Below are 14,147 nucleotides of genomic sequence, written 5' to 3'. Positions count from 1 at the left end.
TAGTTTTATTTCCACCACACTCTTTCATCATAGTATCATCTGAAACTCTAAAACACTGTGTAAAACTCATAAATGTTTGTACAAAAGAGCAAAGTAGGTAAGAATCACAAGATAGCCTTGTCAACACTCTGACTAGTGACAAGCAAGGTGAGCTAATTCACTTAAAGAAATACAGTATGATTTCAGAAGAAAACTGCAAATTATCACCAAAAATTTTATCACATACATGAGGAACTCTTTTTTAAAAATCACTGCATTTTTAAGTTACTGTAATATAACACATATATACATACATACACACACACACACACACACACAAATACAAAAGTTACATAAACTGCATTGGTTCAAAAGCAGAAAAGGAAATAGTTTTCATCTATTCCCTAAAAGATATAAAAAATTTTCTGTCAGTGAGATCTTAAACTTTGGGATGGATAATGAAAGTGGTTGGGAAATTCAGAATGAGGTTTCAGAACAGGATAGGCCCTCATGTTTGGATGATTAAGTACTTTCCAGAAGAACATGAATTTAAAATATTTTTACTATTTTCCCTATATTGCAAAAGTATAAATAAAAGATTACTTAGCTGGCTCTGAGCTAAGTGACATTTACAGTCCATTAAATTCTGACCTAGCACCTCAAAACAATATCATGAGTTCATGTTATGGGTCCATGCTGCAGAAAAACTAAATTTTGAAGATTCACTATGAGTGATTCAAGTAATTCACCTTCTTTAATTAAATCTAAGACAGAATGATCTTATTACACATTCTGCACCACAAAAGTACATTTTTAACTCCACCACTCCAAAGATATACCTGCAATAATGATCACGGCAAAAGGTGCGAACCCACTGTCATCCTTTTCCTTCACAACCTGTGCTCCCCCTTGTGGGTCTGTGAGAAACACATAGAAGAATTCTGGTCCCTCAGGGTCATCATCATCCACAATGTGAACCTGTACTTTCCGTTCTCTCTCTCCATCTACAAATGGAAGGATCAGAGTTTGTTCTTCAAAATCTTCTTCTTCAATTGCCCATGTTAGGTTGGAAATCCCAAGCATGTCAGGAAAGGGCAAAGCATTTGGCTCTTTCAGAGCAGATCTTTCACCAAAAGTTTTAACTGTTATACTGACATTACCAGTAGACCCACCAGTTCTTCGGACAAGAACTTCTGCAGCATTAAACGTGCCATTCTTCATCTCCTCCTCAACATAAACAACAGGTGGGCCAAGACTAAATGTTCCATGAATGGAAACATTCACAGCTACAGTGGCCACAGTAGCCATGTCAAGCTCCTCAGACGTGGCAGCTGCACCAGAAGGGGTGACAAGGTTCTGAGGGATGGTAGATGCACCAGCTGCCTCAGTAACAATGGCAATGACCTCGGTTGGCTGGGAAGCGGCAGCCGTCCTAGTTGTATCAGGGTGTGTGGTGGATGACTCAGTTTCTAGAGGAAGGAGTGCCGTGTCTACTGCTACAGCCGCAGTTGTCTTAGGGAGAGAAATATCCACTCCTGCCAGGTCATCATTGTCCAATATGGTGATCACTGCCACCCTAAAATCAGGATTCAGGCGTGGTCTCCAATTAGCACCAAATTTCTGTAACCCTTTCATTTCTACTGAAGTTAGATTAACGTAAAAAACCTCTTCTATCTCAGGAAGCTCATCATTAACAATACTTATTTCAAAATACACCTCAGCTTGCAATTTCTGAAAAAGCAGCTCCCCATTCTGAACAGGCTCAAAGTCTTCCAGGGGCTCTGCCCTTCCTGCGCTTGTCTGATAGGAAACTTTAATAAGATCCCCGTGGAACCCAAATAGTCTTTGTACATGTAGTCTGATCATCTGTGTATCCTCCGACACTATGATATTTCTTGAACTGGGGGAAAATTGAAAGACTCCCATCGGTTCAATTTCAGCAACAGTGAAACCTGACCTGGAAAAAAAAAAAAAAAAGGTTAAACTATGACAGACCAGATGAAAACTAGGAATACCACCGGAGAGATTCATCTTTCATACACTGAAGACGATGTTCATGAGGGTATCTTAAAAATGACATGCCCTTTCAAATACCAAAAATCTCGACTCACTTATTGATGAAGATACCAGAGCATAGGAAATGTGAGAACAGGAGCCATCCTGCAGGTGACAGGACCTAACGAGTGTTAGCAAAGTGAAGAGCTCAAAGGTCTCTGATCTGTTTCTCCAGTCACCCCACAGCAGCTCCCTGGAGGCTCTGAAACATCAGGCTTTCTCTTACCATCACGCAGAGGGAACCAAAAACTCTTAGAATGCTTTGGATGTCAGCCAGATTTCTTACCTAGCAAACAGAAATAGCTGCCTCTACTAGATGTAAAATCCTTGCTTCTTTCAAGTGGCCAGTAATAGGACTATTCTCTCACACAGGTGTTGCCAAAATTTTACAGATGAATTAGAAGAATCACCCATGATTGAGTGATTTATCCTTAGCTTTCTTTTATGGAATTCTGTTGTGAGTTAAGTTATATCAGAAGTAATACTGGTTACCCATCAGCTGAATCCAAACAACAGACATAATTTCTCTAGCTAATAGTTTTCTCACATGTAAATTTGAATGCCTTTAGCGAGGATGGTTCGGAGCCCATCACTATTTATTTTTAGTAGTGGTTAAGAGTTCAGACAGAGGCCAGATGCCCTGGGTTCAAATCACGGCCCCAACACTTATTAGCTGTGTGACACTAAGTCCATGATAAAAACCTATCTGTGACTCACGTTTTCCATCTTTAAATGGGCCTAACAATAGGATCTATTCTATAAAGTTGTTGTGAACAGTAAGAGTGAACAAACATACATATTTGAGAGAAAGAGACAGAAAGACAGAGAGAAAGAGAGAGGGGCAATGCTGGCCTCGGCAAAGCACTATAAAACTGTTAGCTATTACTGTCGCTGCTAAAGGCATCTGAATTTGTTACCCTAAGATACACTGTGTCCAAACACCTTTTAAACAGCATGTGTATAATCCAAAACCATATTCAATTCCACTAACAAATATCTCCCACACATAAACATATACCCAAACATACTTGAACACACACACATTTTTCACATTTTCCAAATAAGTAAACTGAAGAACAGGAAGATCAAGTAGCTTTCCCAGTGTCACACAGCCAGTGAGTGGCAGAGCCAGGATTAAACCCAGGAGTCTGGCTCTAAGATCTGCCCTCAGCTATTCTGATCAAGCCCATTCCATGTACAAGAAAAGTCAATTACTTTTGGCCCAGGCTATATTTGCAAAAATAATGATTAACTTACACTCAAAAGAACTATTGGTAGAAGTTACATTATTATCCCATTAAGATTTCTTATTCTTACTCTTTATCCCTTGAGGAAATCAGGTATTTCCAGCTGCCTTGGAGAGGAGAGTCCCCTTTAAAAACAGGCAACTCTGCCATCATGGTTCTGACTGGGGATGTCACCAAGGCCAACATGCTTGAGTCAGAGGTTGTGATAAACCTCTTCAAGCAGAGAGTCTGGTGGTGACTCTGCAAGTTGGTCTCCCTCTGTGGCACCTGTGTCATGCGGGCCATGTGATGCTCTGCACTGAAGGTGTTTTTGCATCTGCTTCAAGGAGAGTGACCGTTGTGTCTTTTGTTTGTTTGTTTCAGCTGGTAAGCTCCAGCTTATTCCTCAGAGACTTTCTCGACGGAGAATCAAGTTGGTCTTACCGAAGCTGGGCCCCACCGGGGACACTGCTCTGCACTCCTGAGAGGTGAAGAACAAAGGCCTCTGGCTGACCAGGGCTAGGAAAGGTCCACAGCAAGATGCTTTTACTTTCTTCTCCATGGGAAAATGAAAGACTTCCTGACAGGACATAGGAAAAGGGAAGTTGGGTTTCATTTCTGAGTCCTTCAGCTGGGATTCAATTCTTAAAATACAGTGAAATATTTGATTTTCCAAAATTCTCTGACAGTCTCAAACAGTAAAACATTTTTAACAAGCAGTAGCAGGGGAGGGCCGTGTAAATAAACTTAACGGGAAGCTCCCTAGACCACACAAACATTGCCTTTAACCCCTGTTTACTGTACAAGGTAGAGATAAGGTGGCAAAGCCAGGATTAAACTCAGGAATCAGATACATCTGCATCTCACTGACCCTCAGAGAGCTAACAGTATAACTCAAGAGTAAAATAGATGAAATAACAGCTGCTCTACTGTCAGAAATATTCAAATGAACATATAAAGGATTTAAAGGTATGTCCATATGGATTACTGTATGGGCCACATCAGGTTTTTAGAACTACTTGTAACAAACTCCTGGTGTATAAACAGAGTAGTCTGCTTAGCGAAAATTATTTCCAGATGAGCTATGAAGTTTCTAATATGACTGAAAAAAGCTCCTCCCATTCCCAACAAGCACCCTCTGCAACTCTGATCACTTAGACATGAGAATACTGTATTACAAGGCCAACAGTTCACTGTCTAGAATAAAGAAGATCCGAGGAAATTAGTAGTCAATTACACATTTCCACGCTCTAGGGAAAATCCTAGAAAAGACACAACTCACCCAGTTTGGGAGTCATGTTGCCAACGACAACAAATTCAGGGGTTTCTAACCCTGGAATATATCCAGCCACCCAGGAAACTTTGAGAGAGCCGTACGTGCCTCTCCTAGAAATCACAGCTTGGCTTGTTCCAGCAGAAATGTCCGTGAGTGGAAAAGCAGTAGATTCAAATCCAACCTGATGGAAAACATGCTTAGAGTGCGTTATTTCTCTCTAAAGGTTCTCAGTTTCTCAAGAGTGTGTTAAAGGCCAACTTCCTCTTTTTTATACAATATATTTCCTTGTTTTAAAATATATTCGATTAGGAGTTCCTGTTGCGGTGCAGCAGAAACGAGTCCGACTAGGAACCGTGAGGTTGTGGGTTCAATCCCTGGCCTCGCTCAGTGGGTTAAGGATCTGGCATTGCTGTTAGCTGTGATGTAAGTTGCTGACACAGCTCAGATCTGGCATTGCTGTGGCTCTGGCATAGGCCGGTGGCTACAGCTCTGATTAGACCCCTAGCCTGGAAACCTCCATATGCCACAGGTGCAGCCCTAAAGAGTACAAAAGACAAAAATATATATAAATATATACATACATATATAGTCAATTAAAGAGTAATGCCTAAGAAATAACATCTGAGATTTGAAAATTTATTCTATTTTATAATTCTGATTATAGTTTATAGCTTTATTTTTATCAAACATAAACATTTGAATTAACAATACGTAAAAATACAATGGTAATTATGGTTAAAGGAAAGCAAAATACTATAAATGGCATTTTAATATGCTACAGGTTGTTATGGAACCTGCTTTCACAGGTTTTTATAGAACCTGACTTCTCTAGAATTGAAATTTGGCATCTAAGATATAACAATAAAACCTTCATTCACAAAGTGAGCGCCATAAACCAGAATTTCTATTATGGTTCTTTTCAGAACTTTGATTCAATTTAACATCTTTTGTGTATGAGTGTGTGAGAATCAGAAACCTTCAAAGAATTTTTAAAATAATGATCTGTTTTCATCTCCATCAAGTAAGATCTGATTTAAGGGCAAACTTCTCAGGATACCCTGGGATTTATAGATGATTCATAGATGAAATAAGTTGCTGTCAAAGAGTATGAATAAAACCAGATTCTTCGCTTCACAGGAATTGCTATTTGGACAACTCAATTTATCTCTTTTGGTCCTGAAATCTATAAATTTAGGATACTATAGGATCAATAATTCTATAGTAAGACTCACTCTCCCCATTTTTTTTTTTTTTTCTTTTTTGTTTGGCTACAGCTGCAGCATGCAGAAATTACTGGGCCAGGGACTGAACCCACATCACAACAGTGACAATGCCAAATCCTTAAACACCAGGCCACCAGGGAACTCCTGCCCTATTGTAAACTGAACTGGGAAGTAGCAGAAAAGTGTGAGAGGGTACCACAAAATAGCTTCTGAAGGTACACAAAAGAAAAAAAAAAAAAATTCAATTCGACACCAGCCTAGATTCCCTATTACAGTCAGGTTCTGCTTAGCAATTGCCAGAATCTTTGGTGTACCTGAGCTCATGCTTGCTACATGGCTAGAGGCCGTTTCAAAGTATCCTAGCCACATCTCTCTCTCTCTCTCTCTCTCACACACACACCCCACATAAGAATAATGGTAAGGACTACAGAGGATACAGCAAGACTAGGAATACACCATAGCCCTGATCTAGCTCTCTGAGGTGAAAGAACTTTGTGACAACATGCATGGACAAGGACAGTAAACTGCTCACTACACCAAATGAATGGTGCAGGTTGAAAGGAATCTGTTATAAAACCTGTGAGCAAAAAGAAGATAACAGAATTCAAAGTATTAATTCTACACTCTCCCTGCCTCCTGAACAAAGGAGGTGCACAAAGAAAAAAATTCCTCTCGGTTTTGTTTTTTGTTTGTTTATTTTGTTTCGTTTTGTTTTTTAGGGCCATACCTGAGGCAGGCATATAGAGGTTCCCAGGCTAGGGGTCCAATCAGAGCCACAGCGACCAGCCTACACCAGAACCATAGCGACATTAGATCTGAGCCACATATGCGACCTACACCACAGCTCTCGGCAATGACGGATCCTTAACCCACTGAGCAAGGCCAGGGATCAAACCCGCAACCTCATGGTTCCTAGTCAGATTTGTTTCTACTGTGCCATGATGGGAACTCCCATCTCAGTTATTTTTAATGCTGGCAGGCTCCACTCAGGAGGACAAAGCATGTTAAGTTACTGTGGACAAGCAGCTCAGGAGGGAATAACTGAAGGCATCCTCTTCAGGCCAGAGATCCTGTTACTCACGGTGCTGGCCAGGTCTGCCCACATCCCTCCCCTTTCACTTGCAGATTCCATGTCCACATCTTGGCCAGGCCTGCCTTGGTCAAGCTAAAGGAACTCCCACCTGAAGGAGTGGAATGCATGCTGACACCTCATCATGGTTTATAAAATACACACATTACTGTGGAGTTCCTGTTGTGGCTCAGCGGTAACAAATCCGACAAGTATCCCTGAGGACACAGATTCAATCCCTGGCCTCGCTCAGCAGGTTAAGGAAGTGGCATTGCTGTGAGCTGTGGTATAGGTCAAAGACGCAGCTCGGATACTGTGTTGCTGTGGCTGTGGTGCAGGCTGGAAGCATAACTCCAATTTGACCCCTAGCTTGGGAACTTCCATTTGCCACATGTGTGGTCCTAAAAAGAAAAAAAAAAAAAATTATAAAAATACACACATTTCCATAGCCAGAGACAGCAGGCCTATTGTGTTTCTATATGAACAGAATAGGTCTATACATGAAGTAAGGCCCACAAGGTGTTTTGTTCTTGTATGAATTTATGAAGTGATTAGGAAACACTCTTTCCTCAGGTAGAAGATTCAAATACTCAAATGATGCATCCATGTCACCGAATCTCACCATTAGCATTCATCTTCATCAGCACAAACTAGCTATAGTTACAAGAACTCCCCAAGGAGTTCCCATAGTGGCTCAGCGGTTATTGAATCCGAGTAGGAACCATGAGCTTGTGGGTTCGATCCCTGGCCTCGCTCAGTGAGTTAAGGATCCGGTGTTGTGAGCTGTGGTGTAGATCGCAGATGCGGCTCAGATCCTACATTGCTGTGGCTCTGGCGTAGGCTGGCAGCTACAGCTCTGATTGGACCCCTAGCCTGGGAACCTCCATATGCCGTGGGTGAGGCCCTAAAAAAGACAAAAAGACAAAACAAAAACAAACAAACAAAACCTCCCCAAATTAAATATTCACTGTGTTATTAAATGAAAAAGTCTGAAATATTCTGAAGTTTTGACTCTAAGTAACTGTCATTTTAGTGCCATTTGCAGCCACATGGATGGAACTAGAGACTCTCATGCTGAGTGAAGTAAGTAAGAAAGAGAAAGACAAATGCCATATGATATCACTCATATCTGGAATCTAATATAAGGCACAAATGAACCTTTCCACAGAAAAGAAAATGATGGACTTGGAGAATAGACTGTGGTGGCTGAGGGGAAGGGAGCAGGATGGACGGGGAATTTGGGGTTAATAGATGCAAACTATTGCCTTTGGAATGGATTAGCAATGAGATTCTGCTTTGTGGACCTGGGAACTCTGTCTAGTCACTTATGATGGAGCATGATAATATGAGAAAAAAGAATGTACACATGTATGTGTAACTGGGTTACCATGCTGTATAGTTGAAAGAAAACTGTATTGGGGAAATGACAATTAAAAAAAATATGGTGAACAAAAAAAAATAAAAATGAGAATTCTATACCTTATATTCAAATAAAATTTCTGCACCTTATAGTCTATAAGATAAAAACTTTCCAAAACTCCAAAAAGGAAATACGTTTGTCTATTTCATGTCAAAAACTGACAAATTATTTTCATGTAGTGTATCTATAATGCCAACTTTGACATCATAGGATACTTAGGAAATATTTAAGGAAATAGTGAATTTTAGGAAATATTTAAGGAAATAGTGAATTTTAGGAAATATTTAAGGAAATAGTGAATTTTAAGAAATTTCAAGAATCTTAGTCCTTCCTGTAAAAGCTGCCCTCTAGTGGTTTCAGAGTAGAACCACACCCAGGGCCAATTACCTGAGAATTGGCAGCTTTCTTGGGTACTGGAAGGACCACGGATTTTGCTTCCTGGAGAATTTTTGGCATGCCATAGAAATTTCCACCAACAAGCATCACAGTCACCAGCTGTAAGGTGAAATTAGAGCCCAGTGGCAGGAAGACCTATAAAAAACAGTATCAATGACTCTTTTAGCAGGAAAAAATAAATTTCAAAGCAAAATACTGACATGTGACATGGATCATTAGTACTTGCCTCCTTTTGAGTCAGTTTCATTGATATACACCCTTTGTTCCATCTTATGAAACAAAGCACCAGCATGAGGACTTTGGGGCTAAGAGTGACAGTTACACAGTATTTAAAAACAACACACACACACACACACACACACACACACACACACAAAAACATACATCTGTGAATTCTCTCTGTGTTCCCAAATGACCACAAGGACGATGAGAATCCCAGGAGTGGTATTAATAGGATCATGGGCCACTGGAATGGAAAGCCTTTACTGGTGAATAGCGATTGCTCCTAAAACCAACAAAACTCACTTTCCCTTCCTTTTCACTGAGGAGGACCTAATAACTTTAATGACATTTATTCAAAATAGATCATGACTTAGGTGTACTGATTAAGTGAATATTTTGGATAAATCAAAATGACTAACACCATACATTAAGACTGCCAATTTTCAAAGCTTTAGAATCCAAGAAAATAGGGTACCCCTGAATTTAAGATCTGGTACTGCTTTAAAATATTTTTTTGACCCTTATAATATATTTTAATAGATATCTTATTATTGATAATTAATAAACCCCCAAGTTACCCCATAACCTGGAATATCACTAGAGACTCTGTACATCTTTATCAAATATAAAAATAACCATCTCTGTGAAGTCTGCTCTTCTTTTAAAATATAATATACTTAAACATATATCACACCCTCCAAATGTGTAAAATATGTACTAGAGTGGTTTCACATGTGCAACATGAGGGGAACAGATGTTTTATTCATTCAATCAATCTTCATTTTTTCAAAATGACATTCACTGAACATGAAGCATAGATCAAGTACTAAGGAAAGAGAAATAAATCACAGTGTCCTGACTTCAATCATAGACTCTCTGCTGTCCTCAGAAGGGGTGCCTCTTCCCCACGCAGTTCACTGGCTGGGCAGCTAAGGATTTTTTATCCCTATTTCCCGAAGAATAAAAAGCAAGGTGACTGCTCGAAGCACCCAACCATCTGTGCCTTCCCACCCAGCTCCTCTGTTCAAGGGCCTACGTAGCACATGCACTTGTGTGGTGTGGTGGGTCCCCAAGGTGCAGTAATTAAACAGCAAAGGTGAACAGGAGGAACAACGGATTTGGGGAACTTGAAAGTTTTTAGAAGTTGAGCATGTGCTGTGTTGCTCTTCCACATCCCTGGTCCAGGACGGCATTACCAATATAATTCTACGTACTTCCCACTATTCCTGATGGCATTTGGGCACAAACAGAATTTATAGCTCCATAATATTCTGCATACATCTTGAATACTGCTTATCTGATTGTTTTTACAATGGGCTGTTAAAGGGCCTTTTCCTGCACTAGACAAGAAGCAACATGACAACAGGGATTGTGTCCTTGTCATCACTGTTATCTGCTGTGCTCTTACAGTGGCTGACATGTAGTAAGTGCTCAATAAATATGTGAATAATTATCAACCATGAATATAATCTTATCTTGCATTCCAACTTAAATTCTTTTAAAGGCAGGATTTCCCGTGGTGCATTGGAAACGAATCTGACTAGCATCTATGAGGACACAGGTTCAATCCCTGGCTTTGCTCAGTGGGTTAATGATTCAGCATTGCCCTGAGCTGTGGTGTAGGTAGCAGACGCAGCTCGGATCTGGCATTGCTATGGCTGTGGCATAAGCCAGTAGCTACCGCTCCGATTCAACCCCTAGGCTGGGAACACCATATGCTGTGAGTGCAGACCTAAAAAGACAAAAAAGAAAAATTTTTTAAAGGCAAATTTGTTTATTTAGTGTGCCATTTTTTCTTATCATCAGTAAGAATTTCATATAAGAAGCCCATTGTTAACCAGCTCAGGTAACTGCTCACTCCCTAATCCTCCTGTTAAATCAACATCAAGAGTCTCTTAATTTTCAGAGCCTAATGGTAACTCATTCTGTTCCAAGACCCACTTGAAGGTCTTTCTCTGTGGCTGACCTGTCTGAAGTCCTTAGTTTTATCAGGAGGGTGGAACAGATAGAACTGTATATAACTTGTAACTAATATCCCAAACTTCAAAGAGCAATGTGTTTTGTGTTACACACAGGATGTGAGGGGAGAAAGGGACCACTGTAAAAATCCTCCCTTTGAATTTACACATACGTCACATCTTGCCCCAAACAGTCACCTTGGAAGATGAATTCACACAGTATAGTAGATAATCTATGTGCAATACGCAACACTCACCCTGGAATGTAGGAGAGAAAGAACCCACCCATTTTTAAACATATTAATGGAAGATGTTAAAGTAAGCAAATAAGAGGAAAATTTCATGTATGTAAAAGCTAGTCAACTTTTGTTACTCTTCACTGAAAACAGATAGAAATCATAAAAATAATTAATATAGGTTCAAAACAGATATTAAGAAATTCACAGATATTTCAAGTAAGTATTAGGAAAGCAAAATATCTTTATAAACTATACCATTAAACTTTCAAAGTGAAATGAAAAGAGGACTACCAACCTTCAAAATGTCCCAGGTACCACAAGAGATAAGCTAAAACCTAGGCAGATTAAGGGTCTTAGTCTATGTACTATATAGCGCCTATTTCAGTTTTCTTCTACATAATCTGAGAACAATTTGTATTATTCATACTATACAACAGTAGTTAATCTCCACTGGGACATGTCTTATTGTCAAATAAAAATCTCACCATAAAAAAATACAAATCTCTTTGTAGAAAAGTTTTAAAAATGCCCTCTAGTGTCATTAGCAGAGCTTTTAACATGAATGTGCTCCAAAGGTGGTGTTACCAGATATCTACAGTGAAAAGTTCCAAGTTACATAATTTAAGCCCACAGTATTTTTTAAACTCTTCTAATTTTTAAATGACACCTAATGCAATGGTATTCTAGTTACCTCACTTCATCTCTCATTTCCCCACTTTGTACCATCTACTCCATTCTCCACTCTTGAGAATTTAGGGATATGGGATATGGATACAGAAACTGATAAAAACAAGGCACAGTATTGGGTCAATTTCCTCAAGAATTTAAGCGATGTATGAATAACTATGGAACCCACAGCTCATAAAGTAGCTTCCATTTCACTACTTTATTAAACAGAAAAAAGCAAAAACCCAGATGCACAAAAGATCAAAAGGTTGCACAGTAGGTACCAATCAGGATAACATGTTAAAGGTAGCCTATTTTCTACTGATCAGAAACTTAACATGAAACTAAGATCATCAATTACTGAGTGGGCTGAACTTAGTGAAGTATAAATAGGAAACTGTTTCATTTTTCTTCTCTTACTGTTTTGTGGGGTTTCGTTGCAGTACCCTTTGACAACGTTGTGGGTACCTCTCAAAGTTTCCTATGACTTTTAGGAAGGTAAAGGTCAGATCTATATTAGTAAAAACTTTCATCTCACATTCAGTTAAAGCTCCTCTGTTTATCCAAGTCTTTCTCAATCCACAGCTCAAGATCTAGAGTGGGAAAGGGATCATGGTATTATTTTTCAATACCCCTTCATTCTCCCCTTAGATCTTTCCACCAATCCTCTGGCACTTCCAGGGGCAGGGGAAGCACTGCTTTCAGACAGAATGACAAATATCTTGCCTCACTGCTGTAGCCCTTTCTTAAAAAGCACTGGCTGAGCACTGGCAGGCCACAAATGTTTGACCTTTCATGCAATTTGGATGTTCCTCAAAGACTTCAGAATTCAACTCTTCACCATTCTCTCACAGAAGCGACACACTCTTCTGATGACCTTTTTGACTATCTCCTAACTCCATAATTCACCTCACACATTCTTGCTGCGATGACCCCAGTCCAGCTATCCTCTCCTATAGACTTTCTCAACCATGAGGTAATTCCCACTGCTATAATGGGTCCCATGTATAAAATAAATTAACTTCTCTCCTGTGCATATGGAATGATACTAGTCTTCCTCTTGGGAGGATTCAGACAAATAGTCACTCACATCACTTTCTGTGGTTCAGACTGAGAGAGATGGCTGGATACATAGTTGACCCAGAGGAAACACATGTATTTCTATCACTCTCACTGAACAGTCCTCTCTCCTTAGTACCAATCACAGAAAACCACAGCTGATTTCCTAGCTCTGAGAATTTCAAAAAGAAAAGAGCAGATACCTTGTAGCCTTGAAAAACTCCGGGAAACATCTATCAGCCTCTCTCATTGCACCTGCCTTTGGTAGGAACACAAGGAAGACAACAAACATCTCCCCTTGACCAGCATCGTGTGTGCGTGTGTGTGTGTGTGTGTGTGTGTGTCTTGAAACAATTCCTGGAACTCTGTAAGTACTAAATAAGTGCCCACTACTATCTAGACAAAAATACTTTAACTCCAAATAAGAATATACTTACTTATAATCTGCAAATACTTCAATTATTGGATAATATATGTATTATTCAATAATTACTATGCATTTTCTAAAGCATTTTTCATGGTTCCATTTAAGTATCTGAAAAATTTTTTAACTGATCATGAGATTAACTAGTGTTTTCTTCAAGGAGTATTAATGGAAAGATCAGGAAACTAAAGAAATGCTACTAACCTGGCTCTTGACTGGCACCATGTCCACTTTGTATCTGGTGCCATCTTTGACAACCAGCTGCCTCTCTGCATTTTCAGTAACAATGGACTGCTCCTTATGATCAGATGATATTTGATATCCAACAGCCACATCCCCAAACATTCCAGCAAGCCGGGTTATATTAATTTGCACAAATCTGCTAAGGTTCTGCGCAGTAAAAATTGCCTGATGGTCTGAATACAAGGCAAATACCCCATGTGGGTCATCATTTGCAGAAACAGAGAACTGTGTGATGCATTTGTCTGGATCCAGTTCTGCTCCTCCCTTTACAGAAACAAGCTGGATCACATAAATTTCCTCTATCTCAGGTATATCATCTGGTAGCAAATGAACATCAAAGCTGGCCTCACTTTCTCCATCAGCAATGGTGAAAAATCCTTTCGTAGAAAGAAAGTCTCCAGTGATGTCAAACTCACTACTTAATTCCCAATAAACCTAAAATGAAAACAGAAAAATCCAACAAAGTTACATAATTCAGTACATTGAATATGAATTAATCTTTTTTTTTTTTTTTTTTTTTGGCTTTTTATGACTGCACCCATGGCATACGGAGATTCCCAGGCTAGGGGTCAAATCAAAGATCAAAGCTGTAGTCGCTGGCCTATACCACAGCCACAGCCATACAGGATCCAAGCCACATCTGACTTACACCACAGCTCATGGCAATACCCAATCCCTAACCCACAGAGAGA

The 14,147-nt window shown here is 39.6% G+C and overlaps 1 protein-coding gene across 5 annotated transcripts in view; it reads right to left on the bottom strand.

Moving 5' to 3' along the window:
• Positions 1-14,147, bottom strand: part of ADGRV1 (adhesion G protein-coupled receptor V1) — a 574,200-nt gene that overhangs the window by 321,508 nt on the left and 238,545 nt on the right. For all 5 annotated transcript variants that reach the window (XM_021085372.1, XM_021085373.1, XM_021085375.1 and 2 more), the window contains 5 exons: positions 13,417-13,890; positions 8,636-8,779; positions 4,543-4,717; positions 3,705-3,840; positions 819-1,936 (listed from right to left, as the gene is read on the bottom strand). In XM_021085372.1, the coding sequence (XP_020941031.1) occupies positions 819-1,936; positions 3,705-3,840; positions 4,543-4,717; positions 8,636-8,779; positions 13,417-13,890 (2,047 nt within the window). The remainder of the gene's footprint in view (positions 1-818; positions 1,937-3,704; positions 3,841-4,542; positions 4,718-8,635; positions 8,780-13,416; positions 13,891-14,147) is intronic.

The sequence above is a fragment of the Sus scrofa genome, chromosome 2, assembly GCF_000003025.6.
Source record: "Sus scrofa isolate TJ Tabasco breed Duroc chromosome 2, Sscrofa11.1, whole genome shotgun sequence".
NCBI lineage: Eukaryota > Metazoa > Chordata > Mammalia > Artiodactyla > Suidae > Sus > Sus scrofa.
This window is presented reverse-complemented; position numbering and strand designations above follow the sequence as displayed.